Here is a 24,167-nt window from a genome sequence, read left to right as displayed (position 1 = left end):
GCTTCCGACTATATAGCTGTTCATATAACTTCGTTATACACGTTGCTTACAACAAGCCAATCCTTTACGTCCTAGTCTGGCTTTCCTTGTCTTAATTTCAATGTTACATGTACAATCTGTTTGTGTTATACACACAAACAGATCCATATAAACAGACCAATACGGAAAGGAACTCACATATGCACATACTCACACACACACACACACATGCATACATACATACACACACACACACACACACACACACACACACACATATATATATATATATATATATATATATATATATATATATATATATATATATATATATATATATATATATATATATAATATATAACGAGAGAGAGAGAGGGATTGAGAGAGAGAGAGCTTCCGACTATATAGCTGTTCATATAACTTCGTTATACACGTTGCTTACATCAAGCCAATCCTTTACTTCCTAGTCTGGCTTTCCTTGTCTTATATTCAATGTTACAGGTACAACCTGTTTGTGTTAACGACTTCACGCATGTGGATCACTTCAGGTTTATTCCAGTCAGGACATTTACGAATTGTATGCAACAAAGATGACAGTTAGGTAAGTCATGATGTGGTAACATAGTAACCCTTTTCTTGACAGACAGATGCAACTTTATCACCCACTTCATCATCATTATCATCTTAAACGCTATTAATATTATATCCTCTCCTCGCTTTTCCATCCCTTCACTGTTTCCGTCTGTATGTATGTATGTATTTATGTTCGAAGAAAGGTGTATATATGTAGGGTATTGACATAAGTTTGTATTTTTGTATTTATGTATGTATGTATGTATGGTGTGTATTCATGTGTATGTAGCTATGTATGTATGTATGTGTATTTGCATCCATGTGTATGTAGCTATGTATGTATGTGCATTTGCATCTATGTGTATCCAGCTATGTATGTGTTTTTGTATCCATGTGTGTGTAGGTATGCATGCATGCGTATTTGTATCCATGTGTATGTAGCTATGCATACATGTGTATTCGTAGGAAGGTGTATGCTTGTAGGGTATTTGTATACATGTGTATGTAGGTATGTATCTATGTGCATTCCAACGAAGGGGTATGCATGTATGGTATTTGTATGCATGTGTATGTAAGTATGTGTGGATGTATATTAACACCGTATTTTTGCAAAGAGTAAATATTAAGACATGTTTTCGTACATGGGTCCAAGGACGAAAGTTTCAAACCATTTATATAGAATTGTAGAATATGAAAATACGCTAGTTTTCGTATGTGAATTTAACTTATCTTTGTAGTTTTTCGTCTCTCTCTCTCTCTGTCTCTCTCTCTCTCTCTCTCTCTCTCTCTCTCTCTCAAACCGCTGACAGAAATATTCTGGCTGTGTTATGCTATAAATAGTTCATGTAGTAATTTTCATTCTGGATTTGTATTTATATTAATGATAAATTGCTACTATTGAGTCCAAGACCAGGAAAGAGATATCTATAAATCAACTTTTAACCCATTTGTTAACTATATCGTTTGATTCGAACATTTACAAAAATCTAAAATAGTTTTATGTTTATGCAGTAACCTTAACACCTGGGAGCATGCTGGTTATATTAAGAAACCACACCCACTAATTATATCCTTATTGTTTTAATCAAAAATATTTTGAATTATAAAGCATTGTGTCTACGCTGATATTTGGGCATTTTATCAGCAGTAAACATGACACCTCAGCAACGTCGCAGCAATTCAAATTTACACGTTTTACATGAATTATTTACTCTGTGATGATTTGTATTATCCTTTCGCCGTTATGTGATGATGAAATAATAGACCTAACATGAAAGTAGACAATGTGAACTATTGTACGTCATTATTGGGCATTTCCGATGGCTTTGTCGGTTGACCTTGAAAGATCTAAGACTGATAAATAATCTAACGAAGACACACTGAGGTGATATTTTAGATACACTACGACAAAATCTAAATGTCTTTCTTGTAATTGTAGTTGGTACTCTCAATAATAATAACTCACAAGGAGTTTACTCGACAATCTGTTAATTATAATTTGATTTCGCGCGTCCGTGGAAACTGAATGTTTTAAGAGGCATTATTTTGATAAAACAGTCGTTACCGTAAATTCGTTGATACGTCAGGCGAGATATTAAACATAGTTGCTGTTTAGTCATGGGTAAAATGGGAAGGTCGGGTGAGTAGTACATGTATGAATTTGGTGTATTAGTCAGCAAATTATAAATAACTTTCATATCAAAAGAGAAGGAGGTTTCTTCAATCCGAATAAATTACCCAGCAAAATTAATTGACAGCGCACTCAGATACATTTCTGAAACATAGATAACAGCAGCTGGATGTATTTTCCCTTGCCCCATAACAAGCAGATCAGGCCTATTTCCACTTTCTAGTAGGCGTGGGTGTCTGGAACTCCACAATGTCATTGCAACATTTGTTGGTGTCTACGTGTATCTCTCCATTACGGATTTCTTTCATACAGATACAATTTGGCGAATTTCTTTTTGGCGAAGCGTGATTTGTTTTCTTTAGCTAATTACATGCTTTGAAAATGTGGGTCTAGGCTAGTCATATTAAAAAATGTGCTTAAATATGATGACACCCACCCAACCTTATATATATATATATATATATATATATATATATATATATATATATATATATATAAAGAGAGAGAGAGAGAGTGATATGGACATGAAGTTCATAGGTGATGCCAACATGTGGTTTTGGCCGCTTCCAACTATGTAGGTGTTCAAATAGCTTCGATGTATATGTATATCTAAATAATATCCTACCTGTTAATTCCTAATCTGGTTTTTGTAGTCATATTTTCAAATATCCAGTTACAACTTTGTGTTAACGGCTTTAGTGATTTCGAACACATTAGTTATATTTAAGTCAGGATATATACGGATTGCATGCAACAAAGAGGACATTAGGTAAGTCATTATCTGGTGACATAATACTTCTTAACTGCAATTTCTTCCACCATCACCACTTCATCATCATTAGCATCACAATACTATTATTAACATCATCATCGCCTCGCATTTTTCCATCCGTTCACTGTGTCTGTCTGTCTATATGGCTGTCATTTTATTAGCAGTATTATCTATCGCACCCACACCGTGGATTAGTTTCCATGTATGTATGTAGGTAGGTAGGTAGGTAGGTAGGCAGGTAGGGAGGTAGGTAGGTATGTAGGTAGGTATGAATGTTTTTTAATGAAGGTGCATGTATGTAGAGCATTTGCATGTACTTGTATGTAGGTATGCATGGATGTATATATACGCCATATGTCTGCATAGAGTAAAGAAAAAAGGTATGTTTTCATACATGGGTCCAAGGAAGGTATTTAAATCCATCTTTGTAGAAATATAGAATATGAAAATATTATATGTGTAATATGTGCATTTAACTTCTTTTTTCTCTCTCTCTCTCTTTCTCTCAAACCTCTGACAGAGGTATACTATCTACGGATACTGGCTATAGCGTATGGGGTAATTTTCATTCAGTATGTCTTATTGATATTAAATTATAAATTGTTAATGTTAAGGCCATCAAATTCAGTGAAAGAGAGATTCATAAATCAACTATACATCTCTTAGGTAGGTCATAATGTAGATAAAATGTCTATTGCCGATTCATATGAACTTCAATAATCATCTGTATTTCAAATTAAGAGACAAGGCACACTAAAATATACCATCTTGTATATTTTATAGCAACTTTCCTTTTTATCTCTTTTTATACAATCGTTATAGAGAACTTCTCATTATTTATATATAACACCATGACATCATACAGACTCAAACATACAAAAAACAATGAGCTCCGAGTTAAGTGAAGTCATAAGTTAAATATGACATCATTTGAATAGTATAACATGATTAAAGTAATTTTCTTATGATACCGCTAATGAATACAATAACTGGTCATGGCAAAAGCAGCATTATAAATCGATATGTCATTAAGAAAAGTAGTAGATCATCAGTAGTAGAAGTAAAATAACGGTTGTTGTTGTTATGGGTTTAACGCCATTTTTCAGCACAAGATAGGCTATACATGGCGGCCGGAAAGAACCACCGACCCACGAGAAGCTACAGGCAAGCTTTCTCACATATCCACATTTGCCGAGCCCGAGACTCGAACCCACGCAGACAGAGGTGAGATGGCAGTGATCCATGACGGAGAGCGATTAAGACCACTAGGCCACTCGGGGCCCATAAAATAACGGTAGTAGTAGTTATTGTATTATCATTACTAGAATTAGTAGTTATAACAGTGGTAGTGGTAGTCATCATAATCATCATCGTTATATAGTCTTGAAATATTGATATGCATGTACTTAAAGACGGATGTTGGTAGCTACTTTCGTAAACAAATCAACATGCTAGAGTGGTCTGCATTGCTATCGACGGCATTCTAAACACCAACCAGGCTTTATTACAAAAACTGCATCATTAAAAGCTTCAAACTGAAAATTCTCAAAATGAAAGTACTATCATTCCTTTGAATTATTTGATGTGGAAAACACTCAGAACTCTTTAAATTTAGTTTTATCTATAATCTTCAACGAGATAGTGATACATTTCGTTTTTATACATAGAGTGGAAAGACAAGGAGCATTAAAAGTATGATGAAATCATATAATCTATAACATACAATTATTTATGCAGATATTATTAATAAAATAGTCTAAAAATGATATCTTCAAGTTTTGCTTCCCGTCTAGCCCGTAGATTTCGGAGAACTTTTACAGCAGATTATATATTGTTTTCAAGAAATAAAATATCAGCAAAACGTTTAATATATAGACTGGTTTCTGTCGTTACAATGTATAAATCAAATGATACCTTGCACATAGACCGTGCTTGGCAAAATATTTTCCATGAAGTCTGTAATAATTATTACTGTTTGGACCTGCTTTACGCTGGAGATGAATGAACGGAAAACACAATAATACATCACAGTATAGCAAGGCCTTGACGAACCTTATAATTTTGGGAAGCGATTTCCTCAAGGGACAACTTTATCTTTACCATAAGTGTGTAATAAAACTTTATGAAAATTTAATGTTATGCTTCGTCAAGCTATCCACAGTAACCATACATGTTGCTATTATGCAGCTGATAATACTGCCTCTGAATATGGAAACGTTTCCCACTTCTAAGATATTCTAGTACAAGGCACACAATGCAAAATATCCAAACGACCGCTTAGTGTATACGCTAAATGTTACCTAAATTATATATTCAAATTTCTTGCACGTTATAAAAAAAAATACAAATTATCTAATGAAGAAAGCTTATATAACCCTGTTTGTTCCATGAAACTTCAAAACGCTTTTATACACATCTAACATGATGTACTATGATTGTATGTGATATTGTAAGCTGCACAAGAGAATAAGAACTTCAAAACCATGATTTATGAGACTAATTTTCCCTTTCCGAAAATGCACTGTTAAAGCATACAACTAGATCAAAGAAAATTAATTTTCATTTATGTAATTATGAATACATTTGGTTATGCATGGAAAAATATTAAATTTCATTTAAGCGTCCTAACCTGAATGCAATGTATAAAGACTACGGCTGACAGCTGACATAACATATTCGGCATTCAATTCAGCTCTAAGCAACAAATCTTTTCTATGACCCAGACCTGTTCAGGACTTAAAATTATTTTAAAGGATTTAGGTACATGACGAACAACGAAATAAGTGTTCTCGGGTTACAAGCATTGCAGACGAAAGACTGACAGCACTGAAGTCAGAATCGTCTGTCTCCTCTCATTCCAAAATTTCAAAATTCTAAATCCAAATTTGTATCAGTCATGACAAATTTATTGAGTTATAAACCATCGCTGGAAGTGCTATACTATTACAATAACAAAATTCGGATTTGTCCGGATTTTGATTTATACAAAACGCGGACATATCCAGATTTCAAATTATTATGATTTTGATTTATACAAATTTCGTATTTAACTAAAATTTCGGAATTTCCCGGTTTTCATTTGGAGGCTTTATTTTATAGAGTTTCTATAAATAGGGTTGGTAAAATTCAACACCAATACAAGTATACATTGATGTTATAAAGATCTTCATTATATCAAATTTATTTTTATAAAAACATTTATGCTAAAATTGTTGTTTCTTAATGTATAAATGAAAGCTTGTGTATCAAAAATAATACTGTTTGGCTTATATTGTATAGAAAATGTATGGTCGTGAAGTAAAACTGTTATTATGCAAGTCAATGTAATTGTGATCGCGTCAGCATTAGAAGAAAAAAACAAGAGAACACAATAAAAAGTAAAACATAATTTATTAGGTATTTATTTAAAACATAAATAACACACCTTTCTTCGTTTTTCTCTATAATCTTCTATGCCATTATAGCCGTTTATTGTACAGAAATATCAACAGAACACCGGCATCAAAATGCTACACGTATGTCACCTCAAGCCAGTAACAGGCGAACCCAAAATATATTATGTGGTACTTTTCATTCAGTATTTCTGATTAATATTAAATTATAAATTGGTAATGTTGAGTCCATCAAAGTCAGTGAAAGAGAGATTCATACATCAACTATAAATCTCTTAGGTAGGTCATAACTGAGATAAAATGTCATGCAATATATCCTATATTTCATCTTCATATATTTGTTCCTTGAAGTAATGCATCATAATAATACCCAATATTTTATGTGACGATATATGGATTGAATTTACCTCTACAATCTATTGCCGATCCATATGAACTTAAACAATCCTATGTATTTCAATATAAGAAACAAGGCACACTAAAATATACCATCTTGTATATCTTATAGCAGCTTTTCCCCTTTTTCTCTTCATGCAATGGTTTCAGATACCTTATCATAATTTATGCATAAGATCATGACATAATACAGACTCAAACATGCAAAAAACAATACGCTCTGAGCTGAGTGAAGTTATCAGTTAAATATGACAGAACTGGAATATTATACCACTAAATGAACGGAAAACTCAATAATACATCATAGTATAGCAAAGAATTGACGAACCTTTTGATTTTGGGAAGCAATTTTCTCAAAGGACAACTTTATCTTTTCAATAACCGTGCAATAACAATTTATGAAAAATTATTATGCTTCGTCAAGCGAACCACAGTAAACATATATGTTTCTAGTAATATACAGCTGAAAATAATGCCTCTAAATATGGAAACGTTTCGCAGTTGTAGTACACGGCACAGAAAGAACAATATCCAAACGACCGCTTAGTGTATACGAGAAATGTTACCTAAATGATAAATTCAAATTTCTTGCACGTTATAAAAAATAAATGCAAATTATCTACTGAAGAAAGCTTATACAACCATGCTTGTTCCATGAAACTCCAAAACACTTTTATACTCAACATCTAACATGATGCAACATGATTGCATGTGATATTGTAAACTGCACAACAAAATAAGAACTACAAAACCATGAGACTATTTTTCCCTTTCCGACAATGCACTGTTAAACCATACAACTAGATCAAAGAAAATTAAATTTAATTTATGTAAATATGAATAAATTTAGTTATGCATGGAAAAATATTTAACTTCCTTTAAGCGTCCTAACTTGAGAGCAATGTATACAGACTATGGATCACAGTTAGCATAACATATTCGACATTCAATTCAGCTCCAAGCAACAAACCTTTTCCATGACCCAGTACTGTTCAGACTTAAATGATTCCAAAGGTATTAGGTATATGACGAACAACGAAAAAGGTGTTCAGGGGTTAAAAGCACAACAGTGCTATGCCACTTGATAACCAATGAAACGTTTGTTTCAACTGTTTGGGGAAAATAATATGACGTTTTATGCATTAAACAAGTTCATTATTTGTATTGAGAATTTAAAATGTCCATGTATATTGCCAATTTCAGTGTATGTTGATGTGTTTGCCAGAAAAGATTATGTTGTGGTGAAATAGTTTTCGTAATGCATTACAGGTTGATAATTACTTGTAAAATCAAACTAGCACTTTAACGTCAGATTGCAACATCTGTAAATCAGTGGCTGCTACACAGAAATAACGGATAATTCAAACTATCATAACGAAATACATCGCAAGTTCCTGGCCGAAGACAGTTGTTTTCGCTTTAAAAGGTTCATATTATGGCAGACGAAAATGTTGAACTAACTGATTTTCCTAAAATGAGTTTTCATTCCTAAATGTAAAGCTTGACCTTGCTGCTAAAGAATTTACTACCCACTCCAAGACGTCATCCTTTTGCTTTAAAGGCAGTACAGTTTTGCTGCGATTAAACCTTTAAAGTTTTCGCGAATAAAGGGATGAATGGTTTCACTAATGCAGACATGCGTTAAACGATAAAACAGTTGTTGGATAATAGCACTTCTGATATGAGTCTGCCATGTTACAATTCAAACTTACTTCCTCAAATATTTAACAGGGAGAAGGAAATTAATATCTGCCTAACCATGCGACTAAATAAAGTTTCACAAAAGACTAATTCTTTCGGGTCTTATGAATACATGTAAGAAAGTCTCTATTTATTCATTTAGCTATCTGTCTTTCAATTGTTATATATATCATTCAATTTATATCCATTGATATAGCAATCTAGTTGTGAATACATATGTTTTGAAAATGTATGTGTGGTATGTATGTATATGCGTGTACGTATGAATGAATGTATATAGGTACTAATGAAATGTTTGTCTATTTTGCACAGCTTGAATTAGAACTGTCGACAATGTCTTCAGATACTGGTCACGCCACGGAATCGTTTTCAACTACTTCTGATTATTTAGAACCTCAACGTGGAAAAGATGTAAGTCGCTATTGTTTGTCGTATACAAAAATGGATAGACTTAACAATGTTTGCAAGAAATGAAGGCATAAACCACATTTAAGGTTCTTGCAAACACGTATACAAATACACACACAAAATGTACTTTACACATTTCGTACCTATGTATAATTGTGCTATCATAAAATTACGTTATATTTTATATGTGATTCACCCGTAGCGTGAACAAAAATATAAATAATGCAAAGTGTACAAGTATTATACTGTCACACACACACACAATAACACACACACACAAACACACACACACAGATATATATATATATATATATATATATATATATATATATATATATATATATATATATATATATATATATGTGTGCATTTTTCTGTAGGATTTCAAACCATACGAGAATTCTGGCGCAGAGCTCAGTATATCTGAGGTAAGGAACATAAAATGTAGCATGGGTGAGAAAACCTCTCACTAACTTGGTGCACACTTATGTAGCTCTCCGGTCAGTGTATACGTACTGGAATAATTCACAAATCTTTCATGTCTGTCATGCAGTTTCATTAGATGAAGTAATAACTTCCGCAAATATACCAAAGCCTTCATGTATCTAGGACTAGTTCTGGAATTTATTCCGTTTATGAAATATTTAAATCACATTTTCTCTCATGGTATAATTTTGTAACGTTTATCAAAGTTTTTCATGTGCCATATGTTCTCTTAATACCTATATTTCATTTAAATAACACATTTTTGTTATGCTTTGACTTTACTATTTGATGCATATCATGCAAATATCGCTAGTATTTCTCACATATATCTTTTCTTATTTTTCGTATCCCTCAACGTTAATTATATTTTATTTAAAAAGTATTTATATTGACACTAGTTATTGTACTTTGGAGATCAAATGTCACTTTTGTTTTGGAAACATTTTGCAAAGATGTATTTAAATTTTAATGCGTCGACACATGTGCAACAAACAAATTATGATTTGATCATTGAAATATGGCAAACCCAGTTATATTTTAGTATTATTTTTTCTTCATATAGCGAAATACAGGATATGCAGACCTAAAGGATATAGCTCTAAATGTACGTAAGTAAAAACTAAGTCATCATGTAACTAAAAGCAGGGAGAACTTTATTCCAGAACTGATATATAAGGATGCAACACACTATAATAATAATAATAATAATAATAATTGTTGAAAACAATGATTATGGTAATGCTAGTATGATGATGACGATGATAATGTACTTTTGCCAGACAAGATGACAATAATGAGGTAACTAAACATATTATATCAAAGGATATACAATACTCGTGCATTAATATATTTGCTAAATTTTGTGCCATTCTTAACCTTCATTATCAGCTGAAGAGCAAACTTTTATAGCACTAATATATCCAGTTCGTAAGCTTGGATGATTTAGAGAAAACCTATCAACCATGATATTCTAATCATCACTAAATGTAAAACAGATATGTAGTCTGCTTTTAATTGAAATTCCCTTTCGAAAACATCGTATCTTTTCCAGGAGAAACAGCCTTACGACAACAACGAAGAGCCGGTATGTATCAGGTGTAACAATTAAAGTCATCATAGAATACAATCATTTGATATAATATTAAGAGTACATCATTATATATTTCATAACTAAAATTAACAAATACATATTTCCGATAAATATATGAGCTGAAACAATTATATGAAAACTGGATCCACAACATAAACATCATTGTTCATTGAATAGTTTTATTCGATAAAGGAACGGTAATCACTTACTATTAAAACTTACATATTTATTTACAGATTGGTCCAGAAGAACCAGATAGGACAAAAGGTCAATGTCGGCTATGCAACTGTGTGATATCAATGCTATTAGTAGCTGTGATGGTCGGATGTGCTATAGTCCTCTGCATATTTTTCTGTAACTAAACATTTTGTTCCTTATGTTTTAATAAAGATATAATATTATCAATGAATGCTAACAACTGTTACGTAAAGTCCTTTTATTCAGACTTTCTATACGAATCAGATGTGTATTTCGACAGTCGTTTAATAGCAACAGAGAATTCAACTTTGTTCTCTCGCAGAAAATGCGCATACACGGAAGCTCTGTAACGTATCATATAAATATAATTTTCTTTACATTAAGTATAGCTTATCTTTTCATAAGAATCACTAAAACCATGTTAGACAATAAGAGTTTAGAAAGCAATTCAGAACTGTGCTGATGTTAATCACGTATCGCGTCAAAGCACACGCAAGATGCAAGATGCGAAACTAGCTAAGTGAGTTCTCAACACATGACATTTCCTTCGCACTGTTTCTTCGATGAAAACCACCAAGATCTCCTATTATTTATATTGTACGAATAATACGAATAGGAACAAAATACATTTATGGCATATGCTACAAAACAACTAGTCTGGTTTTCAACAATTAATTGCATACCATAGTCAGCTACAATTAATTTAGAAATGGATACTAAATCCTGTTCAGATAAACGCAAAATAAAGATGGAGAATGATCTACTAAAACGGATGCTTGTGTTACAAATTAAACTGAGTTAATGTTTTCGCAGTATGCAAGTTACCTGGACTGAAATGCAGCATTCCGCCAATTCCACCGCTACCAACAGTGCCACCACCAGGTTTATATATATATATATATATATATATATATATATATATATATATATATATATATATATATATATATATATAAGACGTATATGAGAGATTAAGTACCTAATAATTTATTTGTAAAATTCAGCTGAACACACTGGTGTAGGTAATTAGGCTGATCTATATATTCATATGGATTAATGTAAATATGTGTGGTTTTCTTGAAACATAAAAAAATACTCATTTGCTATTCAGTGTCATTTATTATTATTATTATTATATGTTTTTCAATCGTATGGTAAATGTCAGCAAAACACAGAATCATTATTAACCTATGATCTTCATTTTACAGAGTAGACTTTCATGGATTTTTCACAAATTATTGTAAACCATATATTTAAGTAAAAAATAAATTTCGAGACATTGAATCTGATTATTTGATATTGTTAAAATAAGTGAGGCTTTCTTGTCATTGAGAAAACATGTTTTGTATTGTGTTGATATAAACGAACTACATACATGTACACTGATGTCAAATTACAACTTGAATGTTGTTTGTCAGTATAAGAAATTGTGACGACACAAAAAGTAGAAATGCTTAAGGCTGGGTTTTTATTGTCGTATAATAGAAAACATGGTTCGGTACATAATATCCAGAGCTGCCATAATAATGTGTGCAGTGGAAAAATTAAATATTGTTTTTAAGTATCATGTTTTCTTTCAGGATGTATTGTTTTGAGGGGAGCAAGATGTTATTTCCAGTACCGAGTAGCTCTAAGAAACACAACGGAAATTCGTCTTATCAAACAGACATTGACAAAAACGGTGACTCTTTTTAACGTCATCGGTCTTATTAATTCAAGTGACGAACTCATATTTGATCAAACGAACAAAATGACCTTTAATGTTTTTGTTGAAGACGCCGAGATTAATGTTTCTGTTCACATTTCGGACACTCAGTGTAACCAACAGGGAAATTACAGTATTCTTGCTATTTCCGATGAAAACGGTTTTGAAGAATCCTTCTTCAGTGTTAAAGTTATAGGTAAGACTACGAAATTATGTTATTCTCTTATGAAATCTCCATTCATATTTGGTTATCGAAAAACTGTCCAAACGTGCTCGAACACGGAACGTCACGGGTACTGTAGACTTGAGCCGTTCAGTCCCGACGCTAATTTTATTGTCATTTCGTTTTTGGCATTTTCCTTGATGTATCTCTCGCCTTCCCTAATTTACCCGGTACTTCAACTGACACACTGTAAACTTAAAGATAATGTATAGGATATTCAAAGGACATTACAGAATATTCAGTTTTCAAATATACACTTTTCTTCTTATGGTTGTTTTAATCTTAAAATATAATGTCAGCAATTAACGTTAACAAAACGCTATTTATTAATTGTGAATGTAAAGAGCTATTAACTTAAAAAGAAGAAAATGAATCAATATAACCTATGTAAGATAGGAAACGTAATGTTTGCTCAACAGGTAGATGTTTATATCGCATGAGTGAGAACAGAATGTAGATTTAGTAAGGAGATCAAACACACACACACACACAGGTTATTATAAAAGATCACACATCTAATATAACTCATAGATTACCAAAGAAGACCTAGATATCTTCTATTTCCTAAGATGTGCATTTTAAAAGTACATATACATTGTCATGTCAGTACTAGAAATGCGAGACTGACCATTCATTTATCTACAAGTAAATGATAGAATGTCAGTGTATCGTTTGACACATGATCGTGGAAATTGCAACATTTATGCATATAAATGTGTATATAAACGCGATAAATGGTGTTGATAAATGAACTGTGGAGAGCTGGGATGCTCGCCAAACATAACTCATTACAAACAGAATACATCTCCGTTTGGCCCTCAAAAGTGTTTGTGCTTTCAAAACCCGAGCTTGCTCGAACCGACTTTGCGCTCTTGTTCAGGCTAGTCGGACTAGTGGGTATATATAGCAATGTCAAATCCACTCTTATCCAGAAATAGTAGTTTGAAAGTGTGTGTGTGTGTGTGTGTGTGTGTGTTATTCAAAATTTTAACGTAGCTTTAACAATTTTCCAATCATGTCTCTACGATGTCTGTAGTGTGGCAGTTTATAGTAATGTCTAGCACTGGGGCATCATGCCGCAGACATGTGCCATGATGTCCCACCCAGGCACATTATCCTGACATCAGGCCGACCAGTCCTAACACTAACATCTTAATGTTGAGCACCTAGCGAGACAGCTGTATGTACTATTTTAGAAGTCTTTGGCATGATTCGGTCGGGGTTCAACCAGCTACCTCCCGCTCTAACCACTAGGCCACCGGAGCGGTCAGTTTGAATGTTCATTGTCTGCTAATATCAGAAGAAAAAAGGCACCAATACTTCATAAATGCTTTCGGTACAGATGTTAGTATGGACATAGTGAGAAAAAAATTAAGTCATTTCCTCATATGGGAAAATGAACATAAGTGCCTTAAAACAAGTGATTGTATCTTTAATACAAATATAAATAGTCAAAATTTAATAGCATAACAGGAAACTATTATCGATCACAAGAATGGTTTTGACAACATAATCATCATGTAATTAACTGTCATTTCAGCTCAGTGTCCATGCCAATTAGACTTAAATATCACCTCAACAGGTGAAATATCTTGTTCCTTTCCAAATGCGGAAAATACGTCTATAGTCATTCAGAAAGTATCCGGTGACATGCAAATATTCCTTGTGAAGGGGACTGAAATCATTCGCCCTATCGACCTGCAGACAACATATGGATTCTCAGCTACATGGTCTATGGATGGAACTCTCAATATTACGTTAGTGCTTGAGCGTATAAACTGTTCACATGAGGGCGACTACAATATCACCGTTACAATGAATGATACATCAACAGCATATATCGTGTACCTGCATGTCATAGGTAAATTCAAATGTATACATACTATTAAGTTCATAGGCATTCTGTCTGCATTCGTGCCGAAATATTTTCATGTTAAGTTAATATATCTACCTATCTATCTATATATCTATCTATCTGTCTGTCTGCCTCTATATATATATATATATATATATATATATATATATATATATATATATATATAGTGTGTGTGTGTTTGTGCGAGTGCGGGGATTTATATGTATGTTTGACGGTCTCTGTGTTTCTGCCTGTGTATGTGTAAGTGCGTGTGTATTTGTGTAGAATGTAATTATTTGACAACAAGAGGACGGTTTGATGACATAGAGAGACATATACCTAATTACTGTGTCAGTATTAAAGCAGAGACTGTGCTATTTGGGTCAGGTATTAAATTAAGATTCACAAATAATTGCCTCTTATGCCTGGAATCAGTTCTTCTTGTGTTTTGTTATTATCTTTATTGACACTTATGTTTATCTCACTACTGATATATTTTGAAGCAAAAAATTGATGAAATTTTAAGTATTTTTTGCAAAACGAATGTCGTTTTAAAACATATATGTTAATGCTTCTTTTTACCATTCCAAATGTTTTTGAAATGTTTTCGCTCACCTTGCTTTATGCCAGATATTTGATCATTGAACTACAGAGCGTTTTATCTTTGGGTGTATAACAGATCATCCACAGACACCCGTGATAGCGGTTGAAAGTGCTGGCATTACAGAGAATAAAGGTGGTGAAATATCGTGCAAGGCAATGACAGGATGTAGTAAGGAGGCAAAATTCGAATTCGAGTTATCCGGGTCTGGTAATGATATATGGGATATATGGACAGAAACTAACCTACCCTCTTCCACACTCACTAACCTTGGATGGGAAAACCAGTCTCTTGCAACTATAAATAAAGATCAAGTAACAAATCTCGACAAAACAAAATTTCGATGCAGCTACAAAGCGAACAGAGAAATATATACTTCACCTGCACTCTGCATTGGAGTAATACCAGGTAATTTGTTACTGACTGTACTTTCATCGAGGTCAAATGCGATATCATTCCTTATTAAGTTTATATTATTGATGTATTCATGTGTGTGTGTGTGTGTGTGTGTGTGTGTTAACCAAATTATCATGATCATAAAATTATAAAAGACCCCTTACATGAAAAGGACTTCATAAGTGTGATATTTTAAATAGCGTGCTCTTTGGTTCAAGAAAAGCTAAGTTTGATCATTGATCACCTTTGTTATCATTTTAGTACGCTCTTAAAATAATTATAGAAGTACATTCTTATATATATAAAAAAAATTAAAAAATAAATAGAACGTTATAATACATGTTTTAGCTTAGTTTGTCCAAATCGCTATGAATGTTAACATATAATTATTTCTTTTCAGCCAATTTCTGCACGAAATCAGGCGACTATCAGCATCCATATTTCTGCAACAAGTACATAACTTGTACTACGGAACCACTTGAACGACCCTGTCATAAACCAAATGATCCAATACTACATTTTGCAGCTTCCAAGAACCAATGTGTCTGGCCATGGGAAGCTAATTGTACTTTCAAGAATCACTGCGATTGATCAGTACTTACGACATGTCTCGAGTAATGACAAGCAGAAGAAACCATAAAGTTGGTATTAGGAGCAGTATCTTTCACAAATATGTATTTGCCTCTTGAATTTTAGAATCTGGTTTTACGTTCCAATAATGTGCAATTAATACATTCATTTTACTTTTGAAGCTATGCTTGCTATTTCCATAATTAGGTTAACATTTTTTTGAGGAATTTCAAAAGACCTATGGTCAAGAAACCACGTAAATCGTCCCATATTATTTACAATAGGAAATCACTTGAACTTAACGTAAATAAGTGTGAAACATATAAGTATGTATTTCCTGATTTAAAAAAACAATCATGAAAATAAAAAAAAAACTATGTTTTAAAAATCTTACCTCCACTACTGTAGATCAATTTTGGACAGCGCCAAAAACACCATTCTATTCAGTGCTTTTGTCTTTTGTCTTCACCTGAATCATTGTTGACTACTGTTGTGTAACAAATTAATAAGATTTCCCTTGTTCAAGTTGAGGCTCGACATTTGGCATTTCCTTTCTTTTAAAATAATATCGTCTTTCCTAGGATAATCGTTCAAAAGTAATAGCTTACTTTAATTTGATGACGAATTTCTTTCTTCTTTTCCTGGATTATCGGATTCATATGCTATAGGTGTTGACGGTGGAGCAATTGTAAGCTGCAATAGCATTTGTGAAGCATAACGTATGCACCAGTGAACTCAAAAGTACACGCTGCATCCTAAATTGAGATGATTATGCTTTCATTGACTTTGACGTGGCGAATAGCTACCTGCGCAGGTAGAAAATTGAAAACAAGCATAAAGCATTTCTAGTGTTAGAACAATAATATTGATATGGTTGGATTGTTCCCATTTTCTTCTTTTTTATTGTTCCCCATCCGTATTGAAGTTTTCAAGCAACCTTTGTTTTGACCAGACAGTTCGTCTTATTTGAGCTCGTTTATTTTTGTTTCTTCTGCTTTATTAAGTTCTGTTTCTGCAATATCTTAAATTGTTTCAAACATAACAGCTTTGACCCATTTAAGCACATGTGAATCTTTCCAACGTCCGTTAGGAAGTTTAACACTTCGTTACACTTTCGTCCTTTTCAAAGTTAGCTTTTTAGGCACTGTTTTAGACTTGGTGTCATATCGGTCTCGCCTTCTTTTAATACACGTTAATTGTGTACAGTAAATAAACACTAACAAAGTAGCGGAAGATGAAAACACGTGGTAGTTGCATTTGAAATATCACTGTAATTTCTTAGTCACGAAAATATACCAGAACAATTTAGAGTCCCTACGTATTATATATTTGTACTTTCTTACGTATGGGTAGAAACACACACTAATATAAAAAATTTAAAATAGATTGATTGGGTTTTTGTTCATTTTGTAAAGCAATCATGTACCATATCTTGTGGTTATGAATAGGATCTCTTAAGCTGTGTCCTGATGGCCGTACTGTCGTCAGTAATTTAAGCGAGATATTCAAAAGTCCATTTCCAATAAGAGATGTTAGGTTTTCGTTTAACATGTCAAACATATGTTGAGCAGTTCTTTGTTTTCAATGCAGACAGCGTTGAAATGGGTAGTTTATGTTTTTGAAACATTATGAACTTTACAACTGTTATGCATATCTATATGCTTGCACCTTTGGTGCATGACCTATATATATTATGTTTAGTTTTTGTTCATGACTGTAAATTGCAGTCATTATCTATAAGAAATATGATACGTAAATAATATTTTAAGTGTTTAGATTCTATGTTATAGCTATGTAGTTATTCAGCTTAAGTTCAACCTATATATTGAACTTGTTGACAAGTTTGGAGTAATTAGACATGGGCTAGTGATGTCCGGATGGTTCTTAGAAAAACTGTTTTTTTATACATATGGTGGGTTCGATTACGACCTGGATTATTGGGAAATTGCACGTTGCAAGTATGACAAATTGCGTTTTAGGACTCGATCGCTGCATATAATTTATTTAGCTGGACAAGTATTTAATTATTTCCTGGGTTCTTGATTGAACATCAGTCTGCAGATGTGCTTCGTGCTGTTTTGAGATATAATTTGAGAGGAAACATTTATTTTGATTATCCATTGGAATCATAAAGTGCTCATAGGACTAGAATGTTTTTCTAGGCATATTGTGAATTATTCCAAGGAGGTCTGAACAATGTCATTTTGATACATCAGGTCTGTTGATAGACCAGTAAATTCGAAGATCTGGAATTCATTTCAGAATATTCAATTATATTGAGCTTGAGTAAAAAGTGTAAGATTATTTTGGATTTAATTCAAACAATGTATCTTCCTCTTGCATTTTCATTTACTAAGTTTTTCAAAACTTGTCGAGTTTCTTTTTGTTACTTAGTTTGTAATGAATGAGTCGTAGAACAACGTTAGGTTTAATTACTATACACATTTCGTGAAAGTCTTCATTGCTGTAGCGATAGTTTCTGCCCTTCAAGTCATATATCTTAAGAAGAGTTAACAGATGTTGTGAGTGAGTACAACCAGACGATAGACGTTAAAGATGGACATTCTTATCAAGCACTAACACTCCATGTACGAATGCATTCTGTTTTGCTATTTACAGCTTATAGAAAAATAATATCACGATTAATGTTTGGTTATGTGTTAAGTATATTTTATTTAATTATATCTGATTTAATATCTATTTATTTCAATTTAATTGTTTGTCAGTTTTAAAAAAATAATATATGTTTCATTTCATGATATTGTAATGTAAATTTATTCACTAGATATGATACTTTTTTCAGAAAATAGTTTGACCTTGACTGCTAGTTTATGAATACCATGTGTTGATCTAAATCCTTACCTTGTTTCAACATTTGTAGCAAGCCACGTAAACAAGTTCTATCTTTATTTTAAAATAATTGGTTGTTGTCAAGATCATGATGGGACTTCGTGTTTAAGATGTAAATATTTTTTTTATTTTTTAGAGTAAAATGATTGGACGAGATCCTTAACAAGTACTTATTTTATATAACCTTCGAGAAGATGATCGCGTGACCTCTAGTTTCCGTTTTACAAAGCCATATAGCCTATGTTTTGGAGAATTATTCTCAGTTGTGGCTGGGCTTTGTCTTACACTAGAAGTTGTATGTTGTGCTGTTTGGAGTTATTTCAAAATACTTGGATTCGAAAGGATTAATGCTGCATTTTTCTGGAAAATACGTGTGCTCATGTAAAGTTGTTGAACAAGGACAGTTTTAATAAAAACAATTATTCAGCTATCAGAAACCGGAGTGATAATTCTTGTTTCTACAAGGAACTGTAGACTTCAAGATTACAGATTGCAGCATACGTCATTGTCTTCCATCTTCGATTCTTCGTCGGCATTCGAACTTGAAATCAGTAGAAATTTTTTTATTAGGACTAATAAAATTGTATTCTTGGATTATTCTTGGATTATTTTTGGATGTGATCCTATAAAACCGTAAATTCATATTTTTTCATTTTTACAGAATTTTTCCAGGGAAATAAATTATTGCATTTTTCAAAGCTCGTTGTTTTTAAATCTTTCTTATGTTACTGTTTCTTCGAGCCTAGGCAAGTAACATAAGAAATGGCAAACAAAAAAGCGCTACACAAACTGCAAACGATTAGTTTATACAACCCATTAAAGTCCTAATTAAGGTTGGGTTTTCAACTTAAAGCCAAGTGAACGTCTATTTATTACTTACAAACAAGACAAAAATTTGGTATGCACTAAAACCCTATCCAGAATCCAGAATTATATCTCTAATCATGGATAAAGTTCATGCTCACAAAACAAACTATATATATATATATATATATATATATATATATATATATATATATATATATATATATATATATATATATATATATATATGTGTGTGTGTGTGTGTGTGTGTGTGTGTGTGACTTTGACAAGCATGTATCCAATATATCACGAGAAAATGAGACATTGGTGTCTGCCTCTTTTAAATCCCACAAACTCACAACCTTATTAAACAATATTACTTTTGCGGTTTTCAAAGTTGAATACAACGTTCGCTCCCCCTCCCCGTGTCTTCGTACTTGCCAGAGAATTAGAGGCTAGACAGACCGAGTGCATTACATTTCCCACCTGACACACGATGCTGTTCCAGTGTTATTTGCCCGTCAGATAGACCGTACATATCGTTTTGCAACATTGTCTAGGAGTTGGGTCTGAAGGAATTCCTCATGGGCTATTGTACCCCAAGAATTGAATCATTCCTGACATGTAGCATGTGCTGTGCCGATGACCGAATGTATGCGATATGCTTTACCAATCTATTCAATTGGTAAACACATGGATATTTCTTGCCTTGTGATTTATTGTTGAAATTACATTGCAATTGTTTTCAAGGGAATATACCACTTAAACGAAAGCAAGGTTAAGGCAATAAAGCACACACACAACACTTAAAACTCGTTTAGGCATGCACTCCCTCTGTCAGCGTTATTATTTTCAATTTTTACTATTTTAAAACATGCAAACCAAAAGATATAGAACCGATTACAAATATATTTTAAAATATTATAATGTGATACTACTGCATCATGAAAAATTGTATTTTGCTATGAAACGTAGTCTAAAATTAATGATTCTTACCACCATTCTTATCATTGCAATATCATTGTCAGTGAAATTTACTGTAGTCAAATATCTTTTTCTGTTTCTCAAAGTATTTCATACAGACGCACACACACAAACACACGGTGACACTGGATAAATCGGTAGTCGCCACAGAGGTACCCCCTTTATATCGCACGTCAGTAATAATCACAGCGGCAAATACTCGCCAAATCCAAAAAGGTACACTCAATGCCCTTTTAAATAACAACGTTTGTGTTTGCTTTCATTTTCCATCTCTGTACAACACAAACGATGTTCCTTCAGGTATTGCAACAACTATAATTCATCGTCTATTGAGTCTAAGTTGGTAAATTTGTAACATTTGTTACCCGAAAAGAAAGCAAAATAAAAAAATTCTATAAAAATGATACAACATTACCAGAAATCTTAAATTCAGCACACCAGGTTTAGATTGAAGACTGTAAGATCAACAATTTACACTGTTCTGAGCAGCTACTACGGCACATTTTCATTCACGGTACAATAAACACAAATTTGGTAAGCAGGGATGCTAACATTGGGGTGAAAAGGTCGATGAGCGTTTGCTATTAGATTATGGAAATTGTTTGTAGCTATACTGTAGCAATACTGATAAATGGAAATTTTTCTCATGTCATTTAGTTTTAAAAAATGACAAATGAATGATGGTAATGCATGCAAAGCTAAATGAATTTAACATATATTTTGTATACTGACTTTACCATTGCCAACTGTTACACATGGGGTCTTTATCCAAGAGGAGTTATGCGTACAGTTGTCCACTTAATTTAATCACATAGTTGTTTAACATTGTTGTGTTTCAATTTTGTAATGCAATACTTGTAATATAAAGCTTTATATTCCTCCGAAAGCAAAGGAAGCTACGCATATATATATATATATATATATATATATATATATATATATATATATGTGTGTGTGTGTGTGTGTGTGTGTGTGTGTGTGTGTGTGTGTGTGTGTTGATTATACACTGGTATTATCTGACAGCGTGCATATTTATTATATGTATGCATTCAACAAAATACAGAGCACATTGTTGTTCCGATGCAAATTAACAATGAAATACTTTCAAGCCCTCATTAAGTGATTCAGCGAAGATTGCATTATGTGCATGTAAAATATGCCCATTATTGTGTTGTTGTTGTTGTTGTTGTGGGTTTTAACGCCATTTTTCAGCACACGATAGGCTATGCATGGCGGCCAATATTAATGGTGGATCAAGAACCCGGGAAAACCTTGTGAAGAACCACCGACCCACATGAAGCCACACGCAAGCTTTCTCACATACCACATTGGCCGAATCCTAAACTCGAACCCACGCAGAGAGAGGTGAGATAGTAGTGATCCTTAACGGAGAGCGCTTTAGACCAATCAGCCACTCGCCCCCCCCCCATTATTGTGTTGTAGTAGATGCAATGTAAATATATGACATATAACAACTTCGTAATTCAACATAATACGAAATCTTCGCACAAACAGTAATCACATAAAAGTATCATGTACACATAAAGTAAACATATATAACAGTCTTACTAAAGAAAGTAATCTATGACCAGAAAAGGAAAACTAATAAGCACAACCGACGTAAATCAAAGTCAACAAGACTTCAAGAAAGAGTAGTTCCTTTCATGACCATTCAGTATCACTATTCAATTTCGATCACATGGTTACTTAAATTAGAGAGGCTAGTTAAACGTTAATCGCATGTGTGTGTATTTGAATGAGATGGGGACGATTTAAAACTTACTAACCTTTCATTGAGAGAGGGGTCGAATTTTAAACGTTCGAACCTGCGTGATAATACTCTGTCTACATTCATACCTTCACTGGATCTTTTCAAGCCTCCTCTTTCAATATATGGGTGGAGCACATTACGCTATATCATATGCATAATTGGGACTGATTATATTAACCATGCATATGCCTCAAGTTTAGTTAGAGAGAGAAATCAGAGAGGGAGGGACTGTATATTAGATGAGAGTTAATTACTGGGTCTCCATACTAGGTGCGTCTACTCTACTGAGGGTATGGGGGTTGAAGCCTACAGTCAACACCTCTGATGCCGTAATAATCAGGCCGGGTTCAGATCTTAATAGGGGCTGAATCACAATTTATTTTATCGATGACGATAATACTCTTTCTCTAGATATAATTTGTCTTCTTATTAACATACATTATCCTGTAGGATCCACATATGGAACTTCCCGCTGGGTATAGTGAATATTTGATACTATACATTTTTAATTTTATATTTCTCAAAATTTGACTGACGAATCTGCAGTGAAAATCAAGGTAACTTATTATTTAATCATTCAACATTCATTCAGTCGTTTTGTGATAAAATAACAATACATCAACACAGCTGTAGAAGATGGCAGGTAAAGGGAAGGGAAATTGGATTTAGTACAAATACCTCGATTACCCTATCAACTGCATTCAAAGTGTGGAACTGCCATCTTTCTTTATTCACCTATCGTTACTATTGAATAATTTTAAATGGTATTCCACCGCCAGAAATGGATTAGAAAGCTTCCAATCTCCCCGCGCAACGGGAATTATTCCAACTTTACGTGGAGTTGATATCCAATGGACCTCTGTAGGCTACGTAGAGTCAGTGAAACTGTCGTATTTGTGTTGCGGATAGTCGATAAGGGAGGCGAACTCTACAATTTCGTAGAATAGAATTTCCGAGGCAGATTCTGTGAAATTGATAACATATATTAATAAATTTTAGTCCCATGTCCAGCCTAGACTGAATCCGATATTTGCAAGTGCATGGTCCAAGGCGTTGATCAACTGACTCATATGTCATTCGCCTCCGTATGTAAGCAAGAGACTGAAATTTCAACGATGCGGACGATATGATCCGAGATCGTATTATTTTCGGCAATGACTGTCAGAGAGTTAGAAAAAACATGAGAACAGACCCGGTGGAAGCAGGCCAGATTGGCAAACAAACAATACCACATAGACCCAACACCAGAACTGATCTAGGCCACAACAATGGATCCCTCGTCCAAACCGCGTAGGAAGCGTGGCAATATAGGAAACCCAGAGCCCGGCAAAAGGACTTGTTGGTTGAGAATGCAGGAAGTTAAACCATTGTGTTAAAGTGTTGACAACATCACAAGTAACGATCAAAAACTATCATATAAGCGATGTGATTTTGGTGATTGTGGAAGTGACACTGAATTCTACAATTCATTCATCTCATTTATTTTCAGACCATACATTATTGATCTATGTATAGGTCCTATACAGACCCCATTTACTGTCAATGTAGATACTGGCTCATAAATAGTGAATGTTCCTCCCTTAATCATATTTAAAAAGATATAAATCTCTCCTCGCTAGCCCCATAAAATAAAGTCACTTCATACAAAGGCAATTCTCTACCTGAGAGAGTTAAGATAATGCTACGTTGCTCGCTCAAGGGCCGCACTGTAGATACATACAAAGAAAACAGCTAGGCAGCAATGTTGCCTATACTCCAGACGTCTTTAGATCGCACGTTATTT

At 33.4% G+C, this 24,167-nt stretch overlaps 1 protein-coding gene across 4 annotated transcripts; it reads left to right on the top strand.

The window, feature by feature from the left end:
- The first annotated feature begins 427 nt into the window (after window positions 1–427).
- On the top strand, window positions 428–19,523 carry LOC149799805 (uncharacterized). Of its 4 annotated transcripts, XR_016421238.1 has the most exons (12): window positions 428–580; window positions 8,756–8,854; window positions 9,232–9,279; window positions 9,900–9,941; window positions 10,389–10,421; window positions 10,664–10,781; window positions 11,439–11,507; window positions 12,206–12,526; window positions 14,094–14,414; window positions 15,088–15,417; window positions 15,806–16,046; window positions 18,962–19,523. XR_016421238.1 is itself a non-coding variant. In XM_089959209.1 (11 exons), the coding sequence occupies exons 2-11, from the start codon at window positions 8,777–8,779 to the stop codon at window positions 15,994–15,996; spliced, it is 1,551 nt and encodes a 516-aa protein (XP_089815335.1). In that variant the 5' UTR covers window positions 428–580; window positions 8,756–8,776; the 3' UTR covers window positions 15,997–19,523. The 4 variants fall into 4 exon arrangements, 3 of the variants coding, with proteins under 3 accessions (XP_089815335.1, XP_089815336.1, XP_089815337.1); XM_089959209.1 differs by having other exon boundaries at window positions 15,806–19,523; XM_089959210.1 differs by lacking the exon at window positions 9,232–9,279 and having other exon boundaries at window positions 15,806–19,523.
- The last annotated feature ends 4,644 nt before the right edge of the window (window positions 19,524–24,167 follow it).

This window comes from Sinohyriopsis cumingii, chromosome 5 (genome assembly GCF_028554795.1).
Source record: "Sinohyriopsis cumingii isolate HCF-2022 chromosome 5, ASM2855479v2, whole genome shotgun sequence".
Classification (NCBI taxonomy): Eukaryota; Metazoa; Mollusca; class Bivalvia; order Unionida; family Unionidae; genus Sinohyriopsis; species Sinohyriopsis cumingii.
The sequence above is the reverse complement of the archived record's forward strand: the minus strand, read 5'-3'. Positions and strand labels throughout refer to the sequence as shown.